This window comes from Sylvia atricapilla, chromosome 1 (assembly GCF_009819655.1).
Source record: "Sylvia atricapilla isolate bSylAtr1 chromosome 1, bSylAtr1.pri, whole genome shotgun sequence".
NCBI lineage: Eukaryota > Metazoa > Chordata > Aves > Passeriformes > Sylviidae > Sylvia > Sylvia atricapilla.
This window is the reverse complement of record NC_089140.1, coordinates 5969098-5989692: the sequence shown is the minus strand read 5'-3', so window position 1 is coordinate 5989692 and position 20595 is coordinate 5969098. Positions and strand designations below refer to the sequence as shown.

Below are 20595 nucleotides of genomic sequence, written 5' to 3'. Positions count from 1 at the left end.
TTACTGCTTATTGGATTTATGCTTGTTCTATTTCTATCAATCTATAAGCTGCCTGAAAGGTTTTAAGTAAACTTTTGTGACTATTTTTAACTAATTCTCCAAACATTAAAACCTAAGGCTCCATCTAGTATGTATTTCACTGGCATGACAGTCTAAGTCAGAACTAGCTTCAACACGAATCCAATTGACTTAATGTGTAATTTAAAAACAATTAGTGGTAATAACAAATGGTTTTAATTTAATTTCTGTATTGCTTTCCATGCGCATTGTGATAAGGCTTCAATTATTTTTTTTCCCCTCCAGATTAGCCTTGGCACAAGTGACACATTGTTCCTGTGGATCCAAGAGCCAACTCCTGCCTTAGAAGGTCATATCCTCTGCAATCCTGTTGATTCTCAAACATATATGGCACTTTTATGGTAATACCATTTATTTTTTTTACATCTGGGATCGATAACATATATTTCTTGCCCTGTGTTAGTGCTTTTTATTTCTTTTGTGAAATGATAATGAATAGAACATTCAGCATTCTCTACGGTATATGGCAATCTACTGCTGAAACATTTCCATCAACGTTATAGCATTCCTATTGTTTAATTTGAGGAACTGAAACTGCAGAGTTGTGAAGGATAAATCCTCGTGGCAATAAAAGCTGAAATTATTTCGGCATAAGGATAGAGCCAGTTCACTGTGTATCTCAGGTAATGCATTTAATGTACAGGAATAACAAATCTGCTGAGACAGAATGTGAAATGTGTGAAGCCTGACCAGGCTGTGTAACTTCTGTGCTCCTCCAGGGGTCCAGTGGGGTGATAATGGAGGAGGTAAAGATTCCCTTTCCAGTGAGGAGCATAATCAGTGCTGTTCAGGGAAGTATTATGGCTGTGCTTGAGGAAAATATTGAAATCTCAAGAAACCCAGCTGAGAAGATGATCCTCATGGTAGCTTTTGGCTGCTGTGATTTGGCAGTTGTTTGACCCTTGCCAGCCAATGTGGAAAGGTGGTCTGCAGCTGTGTTTGCCCTCACTGGACCACTGTATTCTGGATTAAAATTTCCAGTCCAGGTCATAGTGTTTTGGCAACTATTTGCAAGTAATGCACAGATAATTTTCTTGTCTAAATCCCCTGGATTGCAGATGCTTGAAACTCAGAACTTCAGCAAAGCTCAAGTCTGCCCTGGAGCTGTAGTGTTGAATCCCACCTTCACAGTAGTAGATGACAGCAGGAAAAGTATTCATGAAGTTGAGTTCAAAAACATGATGTCAATTGCAAGTTACTGAGTTTTATTTTGTGATTTCCCAGCAGGTTTGTTTTGTTTTGGGTTTTTTTTTGTTAGTTTGTTTGCTTTGTTTTTAATTTACATTTGAGTTTTTCTTCTACCCTATGTTTTCTTTACTTCTGCTGTGTAAAAGAGCTCTGTAAACAACCTGTTTGTAACAGCAAAGCAGATACTGAGACATTTTTCTGAATAAATGTTACACTGCTGTTCTTTCACTGCAGCTTAACATGTGGTTTGGTGCTGGCCTTGGCAGTGCTGAGTTAATCCTTCCTGTTCCTCCTGTGTAGTCATTTCTGACCTGACACTGCCCCTTTGGCACCAAAGCCTCTTTATTTCTAGAATATTAGAGTTAATGGGGGACTCTCAGTGGAAAAAGAATGCCTGAGCTACCAGACAGGGTATTTGTACAGAAAACTCAAATGACTTCAGCTGGTGCTACTGAGCAAGTTCAGTGATTTCCTTGCCCTCATTTTTGATATTTCTGTGCCTCTCCTGCTGAGCTGCTCTGATAAGTCTGTGCTGGAGAGTGTTCAAAGTGCTTTCCCCTGCATACAAGTCCAGTGCTGCAGCATTTTGCAGGAGTGTGATATTCACAGAGAAGGTGATAGCATGGAGTGTGCAAAGACCATAAAAAACGAAGATATGCATATTTTCCTGCATGGTTTGTTTACTGGCTGTGGTGCTTTCCTTTGCCAGATCCTGGCACAGAGCTAGACCTCATCATAAGTCTTGTTGGACCCAAGCTGGTTCCATACAGGTTCCATGTTCCTGAAATCATAAATGCCACATGGAGACACTGCTGCTGCTCCTTGCAGAGTCATCTCAGAGTGAGTGGTGGCAGGGCACTTCTCTGAGGAGATGTCTCAGCTGTTCAGAGCTGGGTTTGGCATGTCCTGCCAGCCTGGATCTAACCTCACTCACTGGAGAAATGTATCCCCACTGTGCTCCCCAGCACCTCCTATAAAAGTTGTTTTCTCTTATCTTGCTCTTCCTTCTGTATCTCTTTGCATAATGAAGTGATGATATATTTTAACTTGCCCAGCTTTATTTGGCTGATAAACTGAACAATATCAAGTAAAGGAACGAAATGCTTTAAAAATCTAGAGCTAAACATTTTGGAAAATACATATAGTGTGTTTGTGTGTTTCAGTTTTAAGAATGGTTCTCTGATGAGAGAGAGGATCAGAGATGACTGTGCTTCAGGCTCCTGGGATGAATTCTCCAAAGCCTTATCATCAACTGTTGCTGGAAACAGTGGGAACTTGGGTATGAACCTTAGCAGGGCTGGGACTTGGAGGGTTTGCTTAGACACATACTGCAGTAGGTGTTGTACCTGCTTTTTATTTGGGTCATCATAAAGGTCAGGAGTTAAATAGAGCAAGAGAAATTCCTGATGTGTCCTTGGAAATGCTCTGTTGACAGCCTAAGTGTCATCACAGGGTTTTCCTCCAATATTCACTGGCTAAGAAAATTATATTTATGGATCTTCTTTGGCTGTTGGAAGGGTGTTAGTAATATCTTAGCTGTAGAATGTTTAAAACTAGTAATTTCTGAAGGAGGCTTTAATTCAAGTTTTTTTCTTTTTCTGAAGACTCAAACCAAGTGAATTAAGTTGCTCCATATTATTTCTTTCTCAGTCTTTTCTCTAGAATCTTGTTCATGCATGTATCTTGTAGAATCTTCTACAAAGCAGTGATATCAAGGAATGCCCAGATTTCCTGCATTTTCCCCAATGTATGTCACAGAATCATTTCCTCCCTGTTTTTTCCCCCATGTTATGGTTAGTGAATGAAGTGTAACAAAATTACAATCATGGAAATATTTAAAAACTACTATTAAACTAGTGGATTTGAAGTTTTACATTATTTTCTTTCCCACAGTGTAAGATTTTACAAGTCTAATATGTAGCTCTGAAATAAGCTGTCGAAAAGTGAGCACACGTCTAATCAAGATTAAAAAGGACCTATTTCAGAGCAGGGTTTGAAATCATCACCATCATCTCAGGTGTGAATTGATATGAGCCAAATTAATGTAAAAATTGTAGGCAGCAAAGTTTTTAAACGTAGTTTTAAACTATTTAAGCTATAGAAGACTTCACTCCTTAGCAAAGTGAATTTAAGATAGAGCCTCTTGACACTGTGAGATTAGATTTTTCATTTTTAGAAGCTCTGTCATGTTGTCTGTCAAATCCAGTCTCTGTGGGGTACTAAAATGACCAGGAATCTCTTTTCACTAGAAGACAAATCAATTCCAGTGTTTTAGAAAATGGGAAGAAATTATTCTAAAACCCCAAAGTCAGCCAGTTTAGACAATATTAAAAAAAAATTGGAAGTTGGTGAAAATATTTTTACTGAACCAGGACAGTGCCTTTAACTTTTGTGTTATAGTATGTTCACTTGAATATCTCACTCCTCTATAAAATGGGTGGTTCATGGAACTCATCCTCAATAATCCATACACTAGAATAACCTCTTGGTATATCTGTAAAAACACAGTAATCTCCATGATTTGAGTGCCTGGGGAAAGCAAAGCAAAGGCATAGCTGGGTAAATACCCCCCCTTTTACTCCCCTGTGCCTCCTGTTGTGTGAGAAGGTGCCTCTGCAGAGGTCTGGAGGTCAGAATTGGAATGTTGGGATGTGCATCCCCTTACAGGGCCTGCAGATCTGTGACACACAGAGTGGCTTACTGGCAACTGTGCAGAATGTTTAAGCAGAAAGGTGACATGTGCTAAAGCACAGGATTATTTTGGGCTTTATTTTGCCAGTAATCACAGGTCTGATGGGGCAGCACAGTTTTGTTCCAAGGTTAGAACCTCAGAAATTCTCCTTAGTTTCTTAGCTATTCTGTTCAAATTTCCTCTCCTCATTTTTTCTGCTCTCCTTTCTTGAATATCTTTTCTGACCAACCCAAAGGAAGCTTTGTCTAGCTGTCTACAAAGCATTACAGCATTTCCTCAGATCTCATCGAAACTATTCAGAGACCAGCTCTGCTTCGTGACTTAAAATATCTGATGTTCTCTAATAAGCTCAGGAAATCTAATCCAGGGTATGAAATGTTCCAATATTCCTGTACTCTTCTTACCAACTTGCCATTTTTTCTGTGTGTGTGTGGTTTTTTTCTTTTTTTTCCCCTTTCACCCTTGCATATGACTTACTCAGACTATTTCTGGTATGTTTTCTATCTGTGTTACTTGAAAATGTGTGTATTGTGGTGGGTGTATCCTCTTTTGTAGGCTTGGTGTTTATAGTTTAGCATGTTTAAGATCCACATCTTGTAAAATGAGAGAATCATAGAATTATAGAATATCCTGAGTTGGAAGGGATCCACTGGGATCACTGGAGTCCAACTCCTGGCTCTGCAGAGGAGAGCCCCAAGAATCCCACCACATGGCTCAGATCATTGTTAAGAAGTTGATGTGTGGACTGAAATTAGTAAAGAAACGGGTTGTGTGCTCACTCATATGTCCAAATACATGATAAACATCTGTTATCATTTTAGCTGAGTGCAGAAATAAGATTGCAACTTTGGGCCTGGGAGCAAACATGACACTCTTTAATGTTCCTTGATGCAGGTTTCTACTTTGATGTGATGGAAATTACTCCTGAAGCAGTTGGGATTCACAGATTCAACAGAGATAACCAAAAGGTACTAATAATCTGGTTAATTCTCAGACTTTGAAGGAGTGCTGCCAAGGCTTCAAATCCTTGCCATTATATATTTTTTTCTTTCTGTCTGAAATATTTGCTTTCCAGTTTAATTTATTGATGCAAGTCCCTGGGACGATTTTCATAAGGAAGTATTTAGTCTGGAGCTTGAGAGCATCCACAGAGCAATGTCTGAACTAGAACTTATATGGTATTGTTTTTATTATATACTTTCTTTACTGGAAAATGTGGATTTACTGAAACCAACACTGTCTTCGAGACAGGATTAGCTTTAAGCTTACTGAGAATTTAGTACATGTACATGACTTAGTCCTTGTTTTTTAAGTTTTAGACACATAGATAAGGGTGTGTGGAAAATTTGGGTGTGTGGAAACTTTGGGCTGTAATAGTTTGTCTATATATGTGTGAACTAAAAACCTCACTTTGCTGTCCTGCATGACTTGGAGTAACCTACAAGCCACACAGTGGTATGTGAAGGGATAGAGGAAGTTCTTTGTATATTTTCCTTTTTTTTTTTTTTTTTTTTTTTTTTTTGAGGAATGGTTGTTGTTTAAATGCCTGGCTTTCTGGGTGGTACCGAAACTCAGGAGGTGTCTTTGATCAATCATGACTCCCAGTCGATTAGACCTCACGTAGGCGAACATAGATTGATGTTATCTGGTGTTTGCAGTGCAGCTCTACTCTCTTAAGTGTTGGCTGTTAAATGAATGCTTAATCACTTCTAGCTGTTACACAAATGTGGGCACTTACTGCAGTGCATGGAGAAACTCAACTTCGTGTGAAGGATTCCCTCTGTTTGCAGTTCAATATTCTCCTGCTTCTGTTGCTAGTCTCGTTGATGAAAGGACAGAAAAATGTTATAGATAGAAACGAAATAAATTAATGAAAAGATTACATGGTTTCACTTTTGTGCAAACGGAAATAGATTTAAAACGTCTGGGACATTGCTTTATTCATCTGAATTTTATCTAATGGCTTTAATTTTATATTTCTGAGATATTGATTCCTAAGCAGCTCTTGGTGATGGGAAATGCTTAGGGAAAAGTTTACAACTTCCCCTAAACTTCTTCCCATTGTGCATCAACTTCAAGTTTGATGTAGTTGCCAACAGCATGGAGGATGTGGGTTGTGCTCTCTGTCATGAGTCCTTAGGTCCATCTTGTGTGCATCAGTGAAGAGCTGGGCCTGGATGAGAGCAGACTTCAGGGTGAAGGCAAAGATAATCAACTATAAATCTGCCTTGTGTTTTTAACCACTCTGCAGCTTGGCACTGAATGCTGGCTGAGGTGTTGTTAGTTCATTCTCTCTTTGGTACAGGTTCCAAGCTTTCCAAAGGAAGTAGAAATACGAGCACTGATTGAAGGGCAGTTCATGGCCAAGAGGATTCATGCTGAAAAGCTGGGATATAAAGTCTGTAAGTATGATGAGAGCTAATGGCACTAGAGGCCAAAGGCAGTAATGTCAGTGCTGCGATTCCTGTCCTGCCCGATGGATACAGAAACTGGTATGAATTCTGAATTTGGTCTCTTGGAAAAATTATTGATGGTGTGTTGGGTGAAAATTTTTTGCAGATGTTAACATTAGAAGGACAAAGGAGTTTTTACTTTAAGAGGACTTATTTTTCAAGCATTCTTGCTGTTTCATTCTTTCTGACCTGCATTGTCCATTTTTAAATAAGAGTTTGGCCTTCAATAGTTGTTAAGTGAAAAGAAGACCAGCCTTCTGCCTGAAGCACAAGACTGTAACTCAGAAAATCTGAAATCTATGCTGAGTTCTTGGATCTGCCATAAGCTGGTCACGTACCTCTTTACCTCAGTTTTCTGTTAATAAGGCAGAAGTTTTTTCTCTGTCTTGTGATTAAGAAAGCAAGAGATCCAGCTTCCTAGAATTCATGATATGAATAGTTTTTAGCATATTGGAGCAGCAAAGTCAGCCAGTGTTTCACCTAGAGAAGTGGGTTCAGATCATTACTAGGTGTACAATTCTACAAAAATATTACAGGCAAGCCTGTAAAGTTTTTGTTGATGTTTTCTGTCAGTGTATCAGCCAGTGGTATCTTAAACATGCTGAATTAACTCATCTGGAGGACTTTTAAATAAATACTTTATTTTTAAATGTCGTATTATTTTTATTTGTATCCTGACTTCCTTCTTCACAAGTCACTGCTTGACTCCTACCCCCAGGCTTTTACCAATAATCATGAAGGACAGAATATTTTTGTTGTTTATTTTTTAAGAGAGAGCTCCAGGAGCTGAAAGTTGAGAAAATGCAGAGATACTGGAACAAATCACAAGGCTTGACAGTGCCACCTCATAAATTTACTCTGTAAAGATTTTTGTGTTTTATATTTTCTTATATAGTGGAAACTGTATTTATTTATGGAGGTTATTTATGGAGACAGGCAGAATTTCAAATAGACTGTGTCTAAAATACCTGTTTATCCTTCATTCTTGGATTCTGCTGCACCAAAATCTTGGCTTATATAGCCTAGAAAGCTCATGGCTGAGGACACTTTTGTACTCTGCAAATGTCAGGGGTTAGACAAGCACCAGAGTGTGAGAAGAACTATTTGAGATATCAGACAACCCTGACACAGGAACAAATGGGGATAAATTATCTGTAAATATATTTAGGCTGAGTTGGACAGCCGAAAATTCAAATAGTTTTAGGATGTGGCTTAATAAGCTTGGAAAATTTTTCATTAGTATTTTTTAAATGCTGTAGATGCCTACAGTGAAAAGAAGAGAGGTGTGATTGGATTATGTTCCTATGGATTCTTTGGAATATTGTACAGTTTTGTTTTGCTGCATCCCTAGGGCCTTTTAGCTATTTGGTAACTTAACAGATGAGTTGCTTTAAAAAAGAACTGCTGTACATCGTGTAGGCTGTGTGCATCTCCCACTTCTCCTTAGTGGTATTATTTAAATGTCATACTCTGTTGTTTGTGTAGTGATGGCAGGCTCACGTCTGCATTTGTTTTGTGACAGCTCTGAAAACAGGGTGTGTTCTCAATGTGTTTCAGGGTATGGATGAGCATTGTGGGAATTACTCCAGCATTGCCAGACTTTCTCTTGTTTAATAGCTGCTGTTTTTCAGGCTGCCTTTTTTCCCCCCTCCTTCCTTTTAATGTGATTTAAAAGCTTATTTATTTTTTGGATTAAATATGCAGTCAGGACCCTTGTGTTTATTCATTTCCTTTTAGGCCTTGCCTACATGGGGGATTTACTTTGATATTTCCAGGAATCAAGCTGATTTACATTCAGAAATATAATCACAGCAGGGTAAATCTTGGCTTTTTTTTTTTTTTTTTTTCTTTTTTTTTTTTTTTTTTTTTTTTTTCTTTTTTTTTTTTTTTCCCTTTTTTTTCCCTGTTGTTTGCACTGATGGGAGAATACAGTAGGAAATGCTCACAAGATCTGGAAGGTTCTATGATGACACCTATTAAATCAATGTCAGTCACAACAAATGCCTTGCTGGGGTGCCCTGAGCTTTGTGTGGTGCTGTCACGGTGGTGCATATGAGTCAGAAACCTGGCTAAGAATTTCCCTAGCTCTGGCACCAAGGTGCTGGAAAATGATTTTGGCAGCTATGAACCTGCCTTTCTGTTCTTGGGCCAAACGCAGTTTGGATGGCTGTGATCAGAAAAGCCACAGCGAACGTGAGAGAGAATTTTGGAAAAATAAACAAATAAAACCCTGCCATTATAAAATTCCTGGTTATGCACTGTGAACATGACAAACATTAGATAATCCCTTAGAATTAGCTTCCAGTTAATGAATATATTATCTTGCAAGGAGCAGTATTTTGAATCCTCAGCCTAGCTGGTGCTGTGGGAAGGAGCTCGATGATGCTGAAAGAGCTTTTTATATGTGAGGTTTTGTTCCCAGTTGGATGTGTCTGGCACATTATAGATCTGATATAAATTACAAATAATAGTTTAAAATACCCCTTAAAACAGCTCCTCAGGTGCTGTTTGTGCTGCCTGTGACACGAGCTCAGATTTCAGTGTGGCTTTGGAGCCAGTAGAGGGCAGGGGATTCTGTCTCATGAATTTTGTCTCCAAGACTGGGACGTGTCAGCCTTGTTCTGAGAATGGCACACAGTCACCAGATGATCCTTAGGAGAAAGGTTAAACCTTACATTAATTGTGATTTAAAGGCTTTCAAAGTGTGTGTCACCCTGTTCTAATTGCTGTAATCTTTCTCAATCAGGTTTCAGAGGAAATCATTCAGTAACACCCTGTATCCTGTTTTGCTTATGTGCTTAAGGGGTGGACTGAGTGTTGAATCTAGAAACAAACAAGTGAAGTTTGGTCTGTCCCTGTTGTTTACATCCTCCCATTCAGAGATTCATGAAGATAAGGTGAAGGTTTGCTGTTCTGCCTTTATTTTCCTGAATTTTGATCGTATCGTAAAACCCTATTTTTTCACTTCCTTTTACTGCTTGCAGCCATCCCCCTTGGAAAGCCAAGCTCACAACTGGAGTTCAGAGGCTGGACTTACAGCCATTCTTGCTGCATGGTTAGGGGACTATCTGAAGCCAAAACCATGTTAACTTGGTGGAGAAATGACAGTGTGATCACACAGGTGATCACAGCAGCTGTGAAGCTGTCAGTGGTACAGACTGATCTGCCAGTGTATACCTCAATAATCCTGATGGTCACTTCAGAGTTGTTTCTATTCCTGACCAAGCAATCCTAAAGTTCATCCTAAAACTGACACTGACTGGAGAATGTTGCCATGGTCCTTGTTTGGGCCTAGTGAGGCTGTCCTGCTGAAGACCCACAAAACTGATAAATTTTGGCAGCAAAATCCATCTTCCACCTTACTGATAGGTGAAGTAAATATGCCATGATGTATGTGTCATATGCTGAAGGAAAACAGCACACAGGTAGGGGTTCTGTGTTGATTACACATGTAGTCAATAGATATTTAAATTACATTCTGCTCCAGAGGAATGCTCTTGGTAGGAACCTTCATGAAAATGGTCATCTGAGCCCTGAGTCAATACATGTTGGGTCAGGTGTGTGCTAGAGTCGTGTTAAGTAAGCTTTTGTGGGACTGCAGCAGCAATTAATAAATCCTGCCACATAGGAAGGCTGATTATCTGAGGTGGGGTCTGTGTTGAAGCTGTTAACTTTGGGCAGCTGTTAACTTTTTTCTGTCTTTCATGTGCCCATCAGTGACTTCATAATACTCCACTTGCCCAATGTGCTGTTCTGTCACCTTTATACCTTTAGGAATCTGATTCTGCCACCTAACTGTCATCAGCAGGGGCAAGTGGATAGAAGGGGCCACATTTTACTAGTGCAGGCTTTGTCCATAAAGCCCTGTATCTGTGATTATTGTATAATTTATAGTTTCTTGCATACATAAATCCATCACTCACAAATAATGTTGGTGCCTTGAATTGTAGTGACTGTATTGGTGTGAAAGTGCTGGCTGGGGTGACACTGACTTGCCTGGGGCTTTGCATTGCTGTAAGAATGAACTGATTTTTTTCAGTGGGGTGCATTCTTGGAAAAAAAAAAAAAAAAAGCAGTCCTGCAGTGCTAAGAAGAAAAAGAGGAATGTCAGAGCATGCTGGGCCTTTTTTCTCAGTGATTAGAGAGGGAACTTACATTTCTGAGGAACTCAGCTTAAGATTACATGAGGGCAAACTCCAAGGTGACAAATTTTCTTTTTCTTCAGGTAGTGCTTTCTTCTGATGCTCTTCTCAGCAGGCTGGAGGTAGCAATAATGTGTAGCTTTTTGCCTGCAGGAAGGGCAGTCTGATGGAGTCAGGGATGCTCAGAAAATAGAATCAAGGAATCATTATGGTTGGAGAAGACCTCCAAGATCATGATATCCAACATTTGACATAACATCACCATACTCACTAAGGCATGTCATGAAATGCCACACCTACAGGTTTTTGAACACTTTGAAGGATAGTGACTCCACCACTTCCCTGGGGAGCTTATTCCAAACTATCAGTTAGTTCCACATGGAGCAGTTGTGTTTCATTGTTCCTGTTGTCATGTGGAGGCACAGAAACCCAAAGGTGGGACGTGAGGCTGTTACTCCACAGCAAAGTTTTGGATTCATTGGAGGATGAAGTGGCTCTCCTGCAGGGCTGGATGCTTCAGGGATGCAACTGGTCCTCGGGATGCTTCAGGGATGCCTTTGTGTCTGGCTGTGAGACAGATTGTCCTGCTGGTGGTTGTCCTTGACTTCTGGCATTTGTGGCTGTGCTCTCCAAAACTCGTGTGAATTATTGGGAATGTGGGGATTCTTGTTCTGTCTTTGCCTGCACTGCTGAGTGTGTGTTTACTCCAGTTGTAGCAGTGTTTTGGCTGAAATAAGGAACACTGGGAGTGAGGCCATTTTGTAGTTGCATACAGATTAAATTGATGTTTATGCCCTGCGGGATTTAAATTTCTTAGAGAAATCAATACTAAAATGTTGTGTTGGCTTCGTGCTTGTCTCTTGCTGTTTACTGCTGAGAGTGCTGATGGTGTTTCAGCAGCATGAGGGTGCTGGCTTTGTTAGGAGCCTTTTGCTTAAACAAGTTTGTGAAAACAGTTTAAAACATTATTAGAGGACAGTGACAGGTTGAAGTTTTCTTTTTGAAACAATAGTGAATAGTGGTAACAGCCAGATTGAAGCATGTGGAACAGAGATGGGGCAGAGTGTGCTGCTTGGCACACAGTCCAAACAGACCTCAGAAATGCCTTGCCATTACATCTTAAACCTATATTTTTGAGGGAGGAGTGTTGGCTCAAGAAGTTCTTTGGAATTCATCAGAGGCAGGATCTTCTTCCCAGACAAGCCTGTCATTCTGCTGCAGAGGATATTTGTATTTTCTGATGAAACTTCTGGCTGATAAGAGTGCCAGTGTGAGATGGGCAATAGCTTGCCAAGAACTTGACTCTATCCCCTTATATTTTTCACAGAGCATCAGACTTTTATCACGTAGCTGAGCCTTCAAGGCACGATCAAGCAAGGCTTGGTTTTAAGCCAGTGATCTGGAAAGGTTGGTTAGCTTATTACCAATTCCCTGACCAAGTATTTCACAAAAAATGGCTTTTTATTATTACTTGGCTCAGGAGAGTAAAGTATTAGTTTAACTAATTTTTTAAAGGGTTAGATAAAATGTCTCTGAAGGAAATGACCTCATGTGCTATAAGGAAGCTGCTTACGTGCTCTAGAATTTTTCATGCAGTGGCTATTGTCTTGCTTTTATTTTGCTTTATTGTTGTCCTACATATACAGGAAACACAATGAAGACAGAAAATCTGAAGAGTTAATAAAAAGATTGGAAAGGGTACTATCTGTCTTTCTTTTCTGACACAATGATAAAATGTTGTCATTGTTTGAACAATTGCTTTTAATGTTTGGTCAGCAAAAGACCAAGTATGTAAATGGTTCAATTCCTGTGCCCTGATGTTAGGAGAGATTGTTTATGGCTCTGTCAGTGGATGTACTGTTCAGGCAGTACTCAGGAAAATAGCCAAGCTGTCAGTTTGCTGGGTTTGTTAGAGCTTTGTGGATCTCTGGAAGCTGGGAACCTGGAGATCAGTTGGGTTATCTACTAAATCTCCTTTTATTACTTGTTTTTTGAGCCTGATCTACAGTTTTAAATCCAATTAGATTAGCAAGGGAATGACATGACTGCAGTCTGTAAGTACCTTCTTGGGAAAGGAAACTTGATAGTATAGGACTCTTGAGCTTTACAGACAGAAACATTATGGTTCAATAACTGGAAGCTGAAAGCAGGCAAACCTCAAATGACAAGGAAGGTGCAGATTTTTAGCAGAAACCGAAATCAAACTGCAGCAATTGACAGTGGTGTAATGAATTCTTTAGCACTGGCAGTTTTAAGAACAAGATTTTTTTTCCCCCCTAAAACTAGGTGCTCTGGCCTAAAGAGATCATTTATGTTATTGAAGAGTGAGTTTAAAAGATGAGAGTTGTCCATTCCATCTCAGACACATGGGTATCTGTAAGAAATGCCATTGCTAAGAAGTTCATCTGATTCACAGCTATAACACATTGCTGTGTAGTAATCATTTATACCCATAGCAGCTTCTGGTATCACTGTAAATGAAGCCCTGTTTCCACAGTCATTCTGCTTGTAAAAGACTGTGTTTCCCTTAGTTGACACTTAGTGAAATGCTTCATATTTATTATTTTTAAATCTTTCTCCAGGTGTGTTCCTGTATTTTCATATTTGTTGCTCAAATGTGACAGTCCTCTTAGGGAACTCTAATCAGCTCTCCCAAGACTTTCCTAGTCCTTCTAGCTGTTTTTCCTTTTTTTTTTTTTCCCTTTTTTTCTGGTTTAAGGTTATTCTGCTTCTTTTACACGTCTCAGGTTGTGCATCACTCCTGAGCATTGAGTGTCCCAATGCTTTCAGCTGCACAAAACCCACATCGAGGTTTTTTCAGTATTAAGAGGGATTCCTTCCAAAAAAGTCATTCTTTCCCTGCTTCCTCTATTTGCCTGCACATACAGTGATTTTTAGCTGTGATTGTTGGCTGCATGAAATTAGGCAAGGCAATTTTCCCTTACTTAAAAAGAGATTACTGCCTAAATTTTAAAAACAGTTTTGATATCCAAAGCTTTGTTTCCATCCAGACTTTGATTTCCAGAGGACAGCTACTCAGTGCTTACCCAGATTATCTCAAGAAAAGAAAAGCCAACCACCTCCCCCATTTCTTAAGTAAGACCCAAGTAAAGTTCACACAATCGTGGACAAGAGTTATCTTCCTTTCTACTTGCATAACTTCAATTCTCTTAAGACATGAGGAACTAATTTGGGCAATTTTTTTTTCTTATTTCTGGCCTGTGGTTTTCAAGAACATGCAAGAAGGGTATTCTTTAAACTATAATGTGATTTAGCCTGTATGTGGTGTATCTAACTTGTGCACTAGCACAGATGAGTGTGGGGCATGTAAAATGACAGGTCTCAGCCCCAAGGCTTTCACAACTTCAGTTTAGTCCAAGTGTAAAAGGTGGCAAAAGGTGGAAAGTTAATGAAAAACAACTTTCAAGTGCAGTGTGTACTTCTCCAGTTCTCTCTCTAAGGTTAGAACAGAAATGTTTTACCTTTGCACTTGGAGGCTGGAATTCAGGATCACTGACAGGATCGACCCAAGGAAGAAAATTTGGTGTGTGCAAGGGTGAGATTAGAGCATCCACAGAATTAAGTCCCTTGATGACATGGTGGGTGACATGAAATTCCTGATCCCAGCTTCTGGACAGTGATATAATTTTTTCTCTTTGACGTTCAAAAGACTGGACCTGACAGTGTCTTGCACTGACCTCCAGCTTGTCAGTGCTACAACTTTCCTAGCTGGAAAATCCAAAGAATGGATAAAAGAACACAAAGAAAGTTTGCTTGAATATGAAATTGTCTTTTTTCTGACTGCAGTTAGAGTGATTGTACAGCATCAGACAAAGTAAAACTAAACTCAGGAGTACCTGCTGAGCACTGAACATCAATTACTACTCAAGTAGAAAGGGAGTTTAAAACCGGCCACTTCTCTACCACTTCTGTTGGTTTTAAAGTATTTGTGTTCCATTTGACAATATCTGAAGATTAATGAGAAATGTCAAGAAATCTCTAAAAGCTGGAAATTTGAAATTAAAAATAGAAGTATGTATATACATACAAGCGAAGGGTGGGTTTGTGATGGTTTTATTTTTCATAGTGTCTCAAAGTGAATTAGTTCTTTAGAGGATACCTCTACTGCAGATAGCTGCAGTTGTCAATACTTATATGAAATGTTCCTAAAGTGTGGCTTAGCATTTAATGTTTCACCTCTGGTTGTGCCTATTTCCATGGATTCTTCTGAAATGCATATTTATTAGACATTTTCAGAAGTTGCAGTGGATAAAAGTTCAATTAGCTCCTAGCTGTAGAAATCAGCTGCATCTTTCTCAAATGTAAATCTTTTCTATTTCCACTTTTGCAGTAACACTAACAAATGAACTGACTTGTAAACACGTTCAGTTTCTAAAGCTGGTAGCCAAAGTTTCAGCGTGCTTGTCTATCTTGCCAAGGTACTCCATCATTTAGCAGCTTCCCTCAGGGTGTTCTCATGTCTTGTTTTCAACAGCTTGGTATCACTTTTGTTGCATTTTGAATATGGGCTTTGTGTCCTGGAGGTATCCACGTGCTGAGGGAAGGCTCCTGAGGGCTCCATTTCAGTGCATCCCTGGCTGCCTTCTTTGTGTTCCCAGGAGTGGTCACGCAGCTCCTCCCTCTCCATTGCCAGTATCTGTTACTGAGCAGGGTAGATGTCAGAATTTATCTGCACATAGCCATTTTCTTGGTGGCCAGGTTAAAACACACAGAAATGTCATATATTTTTTTCCTGTGTGGCAGCAGCCCTGTGAGTAGCATTGGAATGAAGGTGGTCACTGGTCATGGAGCCAGAGGGATTTCTACAGGATATTTTCAAAAGCATCCATTCTCTTCACTTACGGTGCTCTTGATCTTTTTTTTTTTTTTTTTTTTTTTTTTTTTTTCTGTGTTTATTCTGGTCAAAAATGAACTTTTTGTTATTTTGAAGTAGTTCTAATTATAATGGCAATACAAATGTACAAGTGAAGAGCTGCTTGACTAATCTCTTCAAATTAAGTGCACTTCTAGTTAAATGACTTAAGGTTACCTGCAAATGAGCAGTTTTTCTGCAGAGAAAGTGATACAAGGCTCATATTGGGTACTTGATTTTGTGCACACAAAGGCCTGGTACCCATTGAAGTGAACATCTGAAACCATTGTTTTTAAGTATGACACATTAGAATAAGAAATCGCTGGCATATCTGCTTGAAAATGTGGAACTGCTCATAAGTAAACTGCAAGTAATAACTCCTTTAATAATCATGTGCATCTGATGCTTTGGAGCAATGCCACAAAAGTATGGAAAAAGTGATCTAATGGATGGTGTGTACCTAAGAGCTTCACATAAAAGGCTCAAAGAACAATTATCTTAGTTGAATGCAGTGTTTTAAAAACAGCTTCATCCATTTTCCTGCCATTTTTTGTACTTTTCCTCTAAATAACTCTAATGTATATTAATTAATTGCTTGAAATAATACCAATAAATCTAACAAGGTTTGTCTAAAGCTTCACTGCACAGAGGAAACTTCATGTTTGTTTCAGTGGTGAGAGAAAAAAATAATTTACTGAAAATACTAAGAAAGCTAATATTAATTTAGATGGAACTTAATGAAATCTTTAATGCCTTTTTAAAATTATTTTCCTTAGATTGTAATTTGAATTAAATCATTACTATTGTTAAATTAGTTAAACACTAAATTAAGAAATGCAAATGAAGTGAGCCCAAAATCCAATGTGGTTATTGTTTTTATTGATATATGTAGCCTAGTGGTGCGGAGCAAATTCCAATTATATCTGATCTGTTATTTGCACTACAAGTTCCTGACTCTTCATTAAGTGTAATACATTAGATTAAATGCTTTGTTCGATAAGAGCTTGGAAAATACCAGTATTACAATAAACCTCTTGCTGCTCTTGCCTCTTTGTTTGGGCTGTTAGCACTGTGTATAATGCAGGCTCCAAGGCTTTCTGGTTTAAAGTTTGAAAACCCTGCCCGGCTGTGATCATCAGAGGAAGATAAATGTTGGTAGCACACTCACAGGAGGCTCAGGAGTGAGGGAGAGTTGCTGAAGGCAACTCCATTACATACATGAGTTCACCTGAATAAATGTTCAGTGGCTTCTGTTTTGCTAACTTTAAATACTGGTAGCTAGCGAGGAAAATGCTCGTTTCACATGATATATCTCTCTCTCTATGATTAAAACATCCAAAATAAATGAAGCATGCCTCCACGAGTCAGAACTGGATTGATCCAAGTTCTTTATCCTTTGGTTTATATTTTTTTATAATTTTTGTATCTATAAAACACCAACTGGAATCAGTAGAAATCCAAGGAGGAAAGAGGACAATGTGTGTGCCATTTTGGGCTCGCCTGCTTTATGCACAGCCAAGGTACTCGCCTGTGTAAAAGCTCATTTTTCATTTTTAAGCTGCTGTTTTCCTCGGAAGCCATTCAGGAGGGTGAAATGGAGCACACCAGCTGCCAAATCTCCCTGTGGCTGCCCTGTGACAGTCCCATGTAGAGGGAGGACAGCACAATCAGGGGTAGATCTGGCTGCATGATTGGGCAAGCGGGGCACACGTGGTGAGACCAACACTCCTGAGCTGTGCCAGGCTTGTGCCTGTGCCTCTGCATCTGTCCTGGTGCTGCATGGCTCTGTGCCCTGGGTTGTAGTTTAGGATGTATTCTATGACCATCTTCAATCAATGGCTCATCAATGCCTTGTGCATGACTCATAGATAACTCCCTCTGGGGTTATCTCTCTTTAATGGGCCATCAAGGACCCACTGCATGACTCATCATCCCACTGTGAGATGCTCCGCCCATGGGGAGGAGCCAAGCATTCTCACCTGGATATAAGCTGGGATTTGGGATAGCATGAGCTCTCACCCACTGGATTCCCAGAGGACCAGAGCTACCAGACCTTTTAATGAGATCACTGCATCAGGAAGACCACCTCACCTGGACTGCTTCCATCACCCTGCTCAGGTTGTATTCCGACTCTGTCAGTGGGGTTTTTTTTTTTGTATTATTGCATTTATTTTATTTTATTTTATTTCCTTTTCTTCTCATTAAATTGTATTTCTGACTTGGAGCCTCTCACTCGGTTTGTTCTCAAACCACTACACTCTGGATCTCCCTTCTCAGGTGTTCTCCAGAGCTCCTGTGTGATAGAGGAATCATTATTATGCACTGTGGAAGAACTTGCCTGTCCTGTTGAGCCCCCATGCAGAAGTGTTCTTAGCTTGTCAGTATAGTGATAAAAACCACTTTCAGCTCAGTGTGCTCCTCAGTTCAGTTTATTCTGGTGGTGTCAAGGCACGTGTCCAGCCCAAGTGGAGGAGCTGCCTCTGCTCTGGCTGCTCTGCAGTGACAGCAGATTGTAGAGACAAAAACCATGAGACCTCATCACTGTTTTCCAACGTTCTGGAAAGCGCTGTTGCATTTGGGAATCCATGCAGGCAGGATGCTGGCAGAGCAGTGGTGACAGCTGATGTTTGCAGCAGTTGCTCTGGTTTCACTGGTCATAGATCCCTTTTTTCCCCCAATGTATGAGGTGAGCAGTGCAAGTTGCTCCATGATCATGTGAGTATAACAGATTCCTCTTCAGTCCGTGGTTAACCTTTTCCTGGCAGAATAACTATTGGAATTGATGTGTTAGAGGCTTGTGAGGTGGTTGCTGCTCTATTTTAGCCTGATGTAGTGGGCATGGTTAGTGTATCCAAAGTTCTTGTTGGCTTTGAGAAGTGGGATTCCAATCCTGGAATTAAGTTGTTTGCAATGTCTGTGTCTACAGCAGGAGCATGTAGCAGAGTAGGACAAGACAATGAGCACTGAGCATGTTTTGTGAGCCTTTTTCCCGGTTCCCAGAGAAATTTTTGCCTGTTGTACTCCAAATACTGAAACTCAATCTTTTTCCCATACTGTCTCTGTTCTCCTCCTCTTGTTTCAGATTCTTGGAATTCTGAATCATTCTGCATCCAGAGCAATTCAAAATGGTTTTGTGAAGGCACTGAAAGACCTAAATAATGTTTTATTACTGGAAGGAATTAAACATCCCCTGTTTTCTCCATCATGATGAGGGCCCTAAGGATATTTGCCATGTTGCTTTGTTTCATGCATTTGAAAGCTCAATAACTGCTACCATACAATCAGCAAAAGGCTTCCTTTTCTTGGTTTCCTCCAATGCTCCTCATTGCACAAATCCTTGGAGTGTGGCTGCAGGATGAGTCTCTGAAATGCTTTTGTCTGTTGGTGTAGTCTGTTCATCCAACCCCATTCCCACGGCCATCCCTGATTTGTGCTGGGAATAGAAATGAGACCATTCTGGCTGAAAATCCTCCCAGATGTTTTGGGATGCTGGCTTTGTGGCTGAGGGTGGTGTCTCCTAGTGAGTGTCTCCTCGCAGTGGCAGTGTGTAGAGAGGAATTTCTGGGTTGGAGACAGAGATTTTTACCTTCCAGGAGATGTGTTGTGGTTTTGAGGCTGACGTTGCTTAGCCTATTCCTCTTGAAGATTTTTGAATGTGCTCTTACACAGATGTTTTCTTCCAGGCATAGGGGCATTTTTCCCACACTGCTGTCAGAGGATAACTAGACTTCCAGAATGATCCTTTGGCCTTCTAGGACCATGTTGGAATGGCATCATCTTGTACTTGAACTGGATTGAATGGTGTGGCACCAGCAACCTGCAAAGAATGAGGATCTGGGCACCCAGGCAGAGCAGACTGTGGTTATTTTCAATGCATACTGTTAAATGGGAATCAGTTATGGAGAAGCCCTGGAAACACTGGCGGGGAGGAAGCGTGGTTGGTGTTGACCTTTAAGGTTTGACCATGCTGCACTCCTGCAAAACAGTATCAATGAAAGCACTGGGTTATGAATAGTGCAGCTGCTAGGAATAGTGAGGATAAGTAGTGCTGGATTAGAATATAAATCTTAATCAGGATTAAGCCTCAGCAAATATGTATCTATGAAGCAGAACGTGCTGTATGAATAGGGAACAAGCTAGACGAACAGATTCTGTAAGTTCAGAGACAGCTCTGCTTCAGTCTGTAAATGATCACACCATTTTACACTCCAAGGACCATTCTTACTGCACTGGATGTGAGGCTTTTCTTTGAAATCAAATTTGTTCACAGAATCACGGAACTCTTTGGGTTGGAAGGGACCTCTGGAGACCTTCCAGTCCAACTCCCCTGCCAAGGCAGGGTCACCTGGAGCAGGTTACACAGGAATGTGTGCAGGTGGGTTTGGAATGTCTTCAGGGAGAGAGACTCCACGACCTCCCTGGGCAGCTGTTCCAGTGCTCTGCTCTGTTTGTTGGCTCAACAGCTGAGAAAAACCTGCTGCAGCATTTGTGAAGGATTCACTCACCCCATCTGAAATTCTGTCAGGGCTGAAATGAAATGTGAGCAAGAGGAAGGACCATGTAGCAGTAGAGGCTCATTTGTTTTCACATGAATATATTAGAGCAAAATCTCATTTTCATGAATCAGCATTTCCTTTGTCAATAACTTTCAATATTAAACAGTAAGGTGACACCAGGATTACACTGGAGGAAAAGTAAATTAAACTGCAACAAAAGATTCTAGAAGGTAAACTGACACTTCAGATCTTGATTTAGGTTCAGCTACAGAACAGGAAAGGAATAACTGTTTCCTACCCACCATGTTTCAAATTGTTTTGTGACTGAGAGATAAAAAGGACATTTCCAGATCTTTAGTGGATACCAGCTCATCCAAATCATACACAGTGTTGAGAAATTATTTTGTTATTCTCCTCTGTGTTCTCTGAAAATTGTAACACTCAGTTTGCCTAGATATGGAGCATACAGTGGTGCATATCCCTTGTTGCCTAGAAATAAAATAGCTGATGTTTTAATATCCTCATGTGCTGAAATGTCATATTCTTCTGCTGAAGTGCACTGTTTCCTCCTCTTCCTTCTTGCCAAATCCATTTTGTGTTTCCACACATTAACCTCTTCCTGACCTAGTGCTGCTCATGCATGAAATGCCCAAGTGCTTCTGGGTTGCAAGCA

The 20595-nt window shown here is 40.1% G+C and overlaps 1 protein-coding gene across 1 annotated transcript in view; it reads left to right on the top strand.

Moving 5' to 3' along the window:
• XYLB (xylulokinase) overlaps positions 1-20595 on the top strand; it is an 80813-nt gene that overhangs the window by 18319 nt on the left and 41899 nt on the right. Inside the window, exons 12-15 of the mRNA XM_066314175.1 lie at positions 304-419; positions 2430-2545; positions 4853-4926; positions 6264-6360. Coding sequence (XP_066170272.1) covers positions 304-419; positions 2430-2545; positions 4853-4926; positions 6264-6360 — 403 coding nt within the window. The remainder of the gene's footprint in view (positions 1-303; positions 420-2429; positions 2546-4852; positions 4927-6263; positions 6361-20595) is intronic.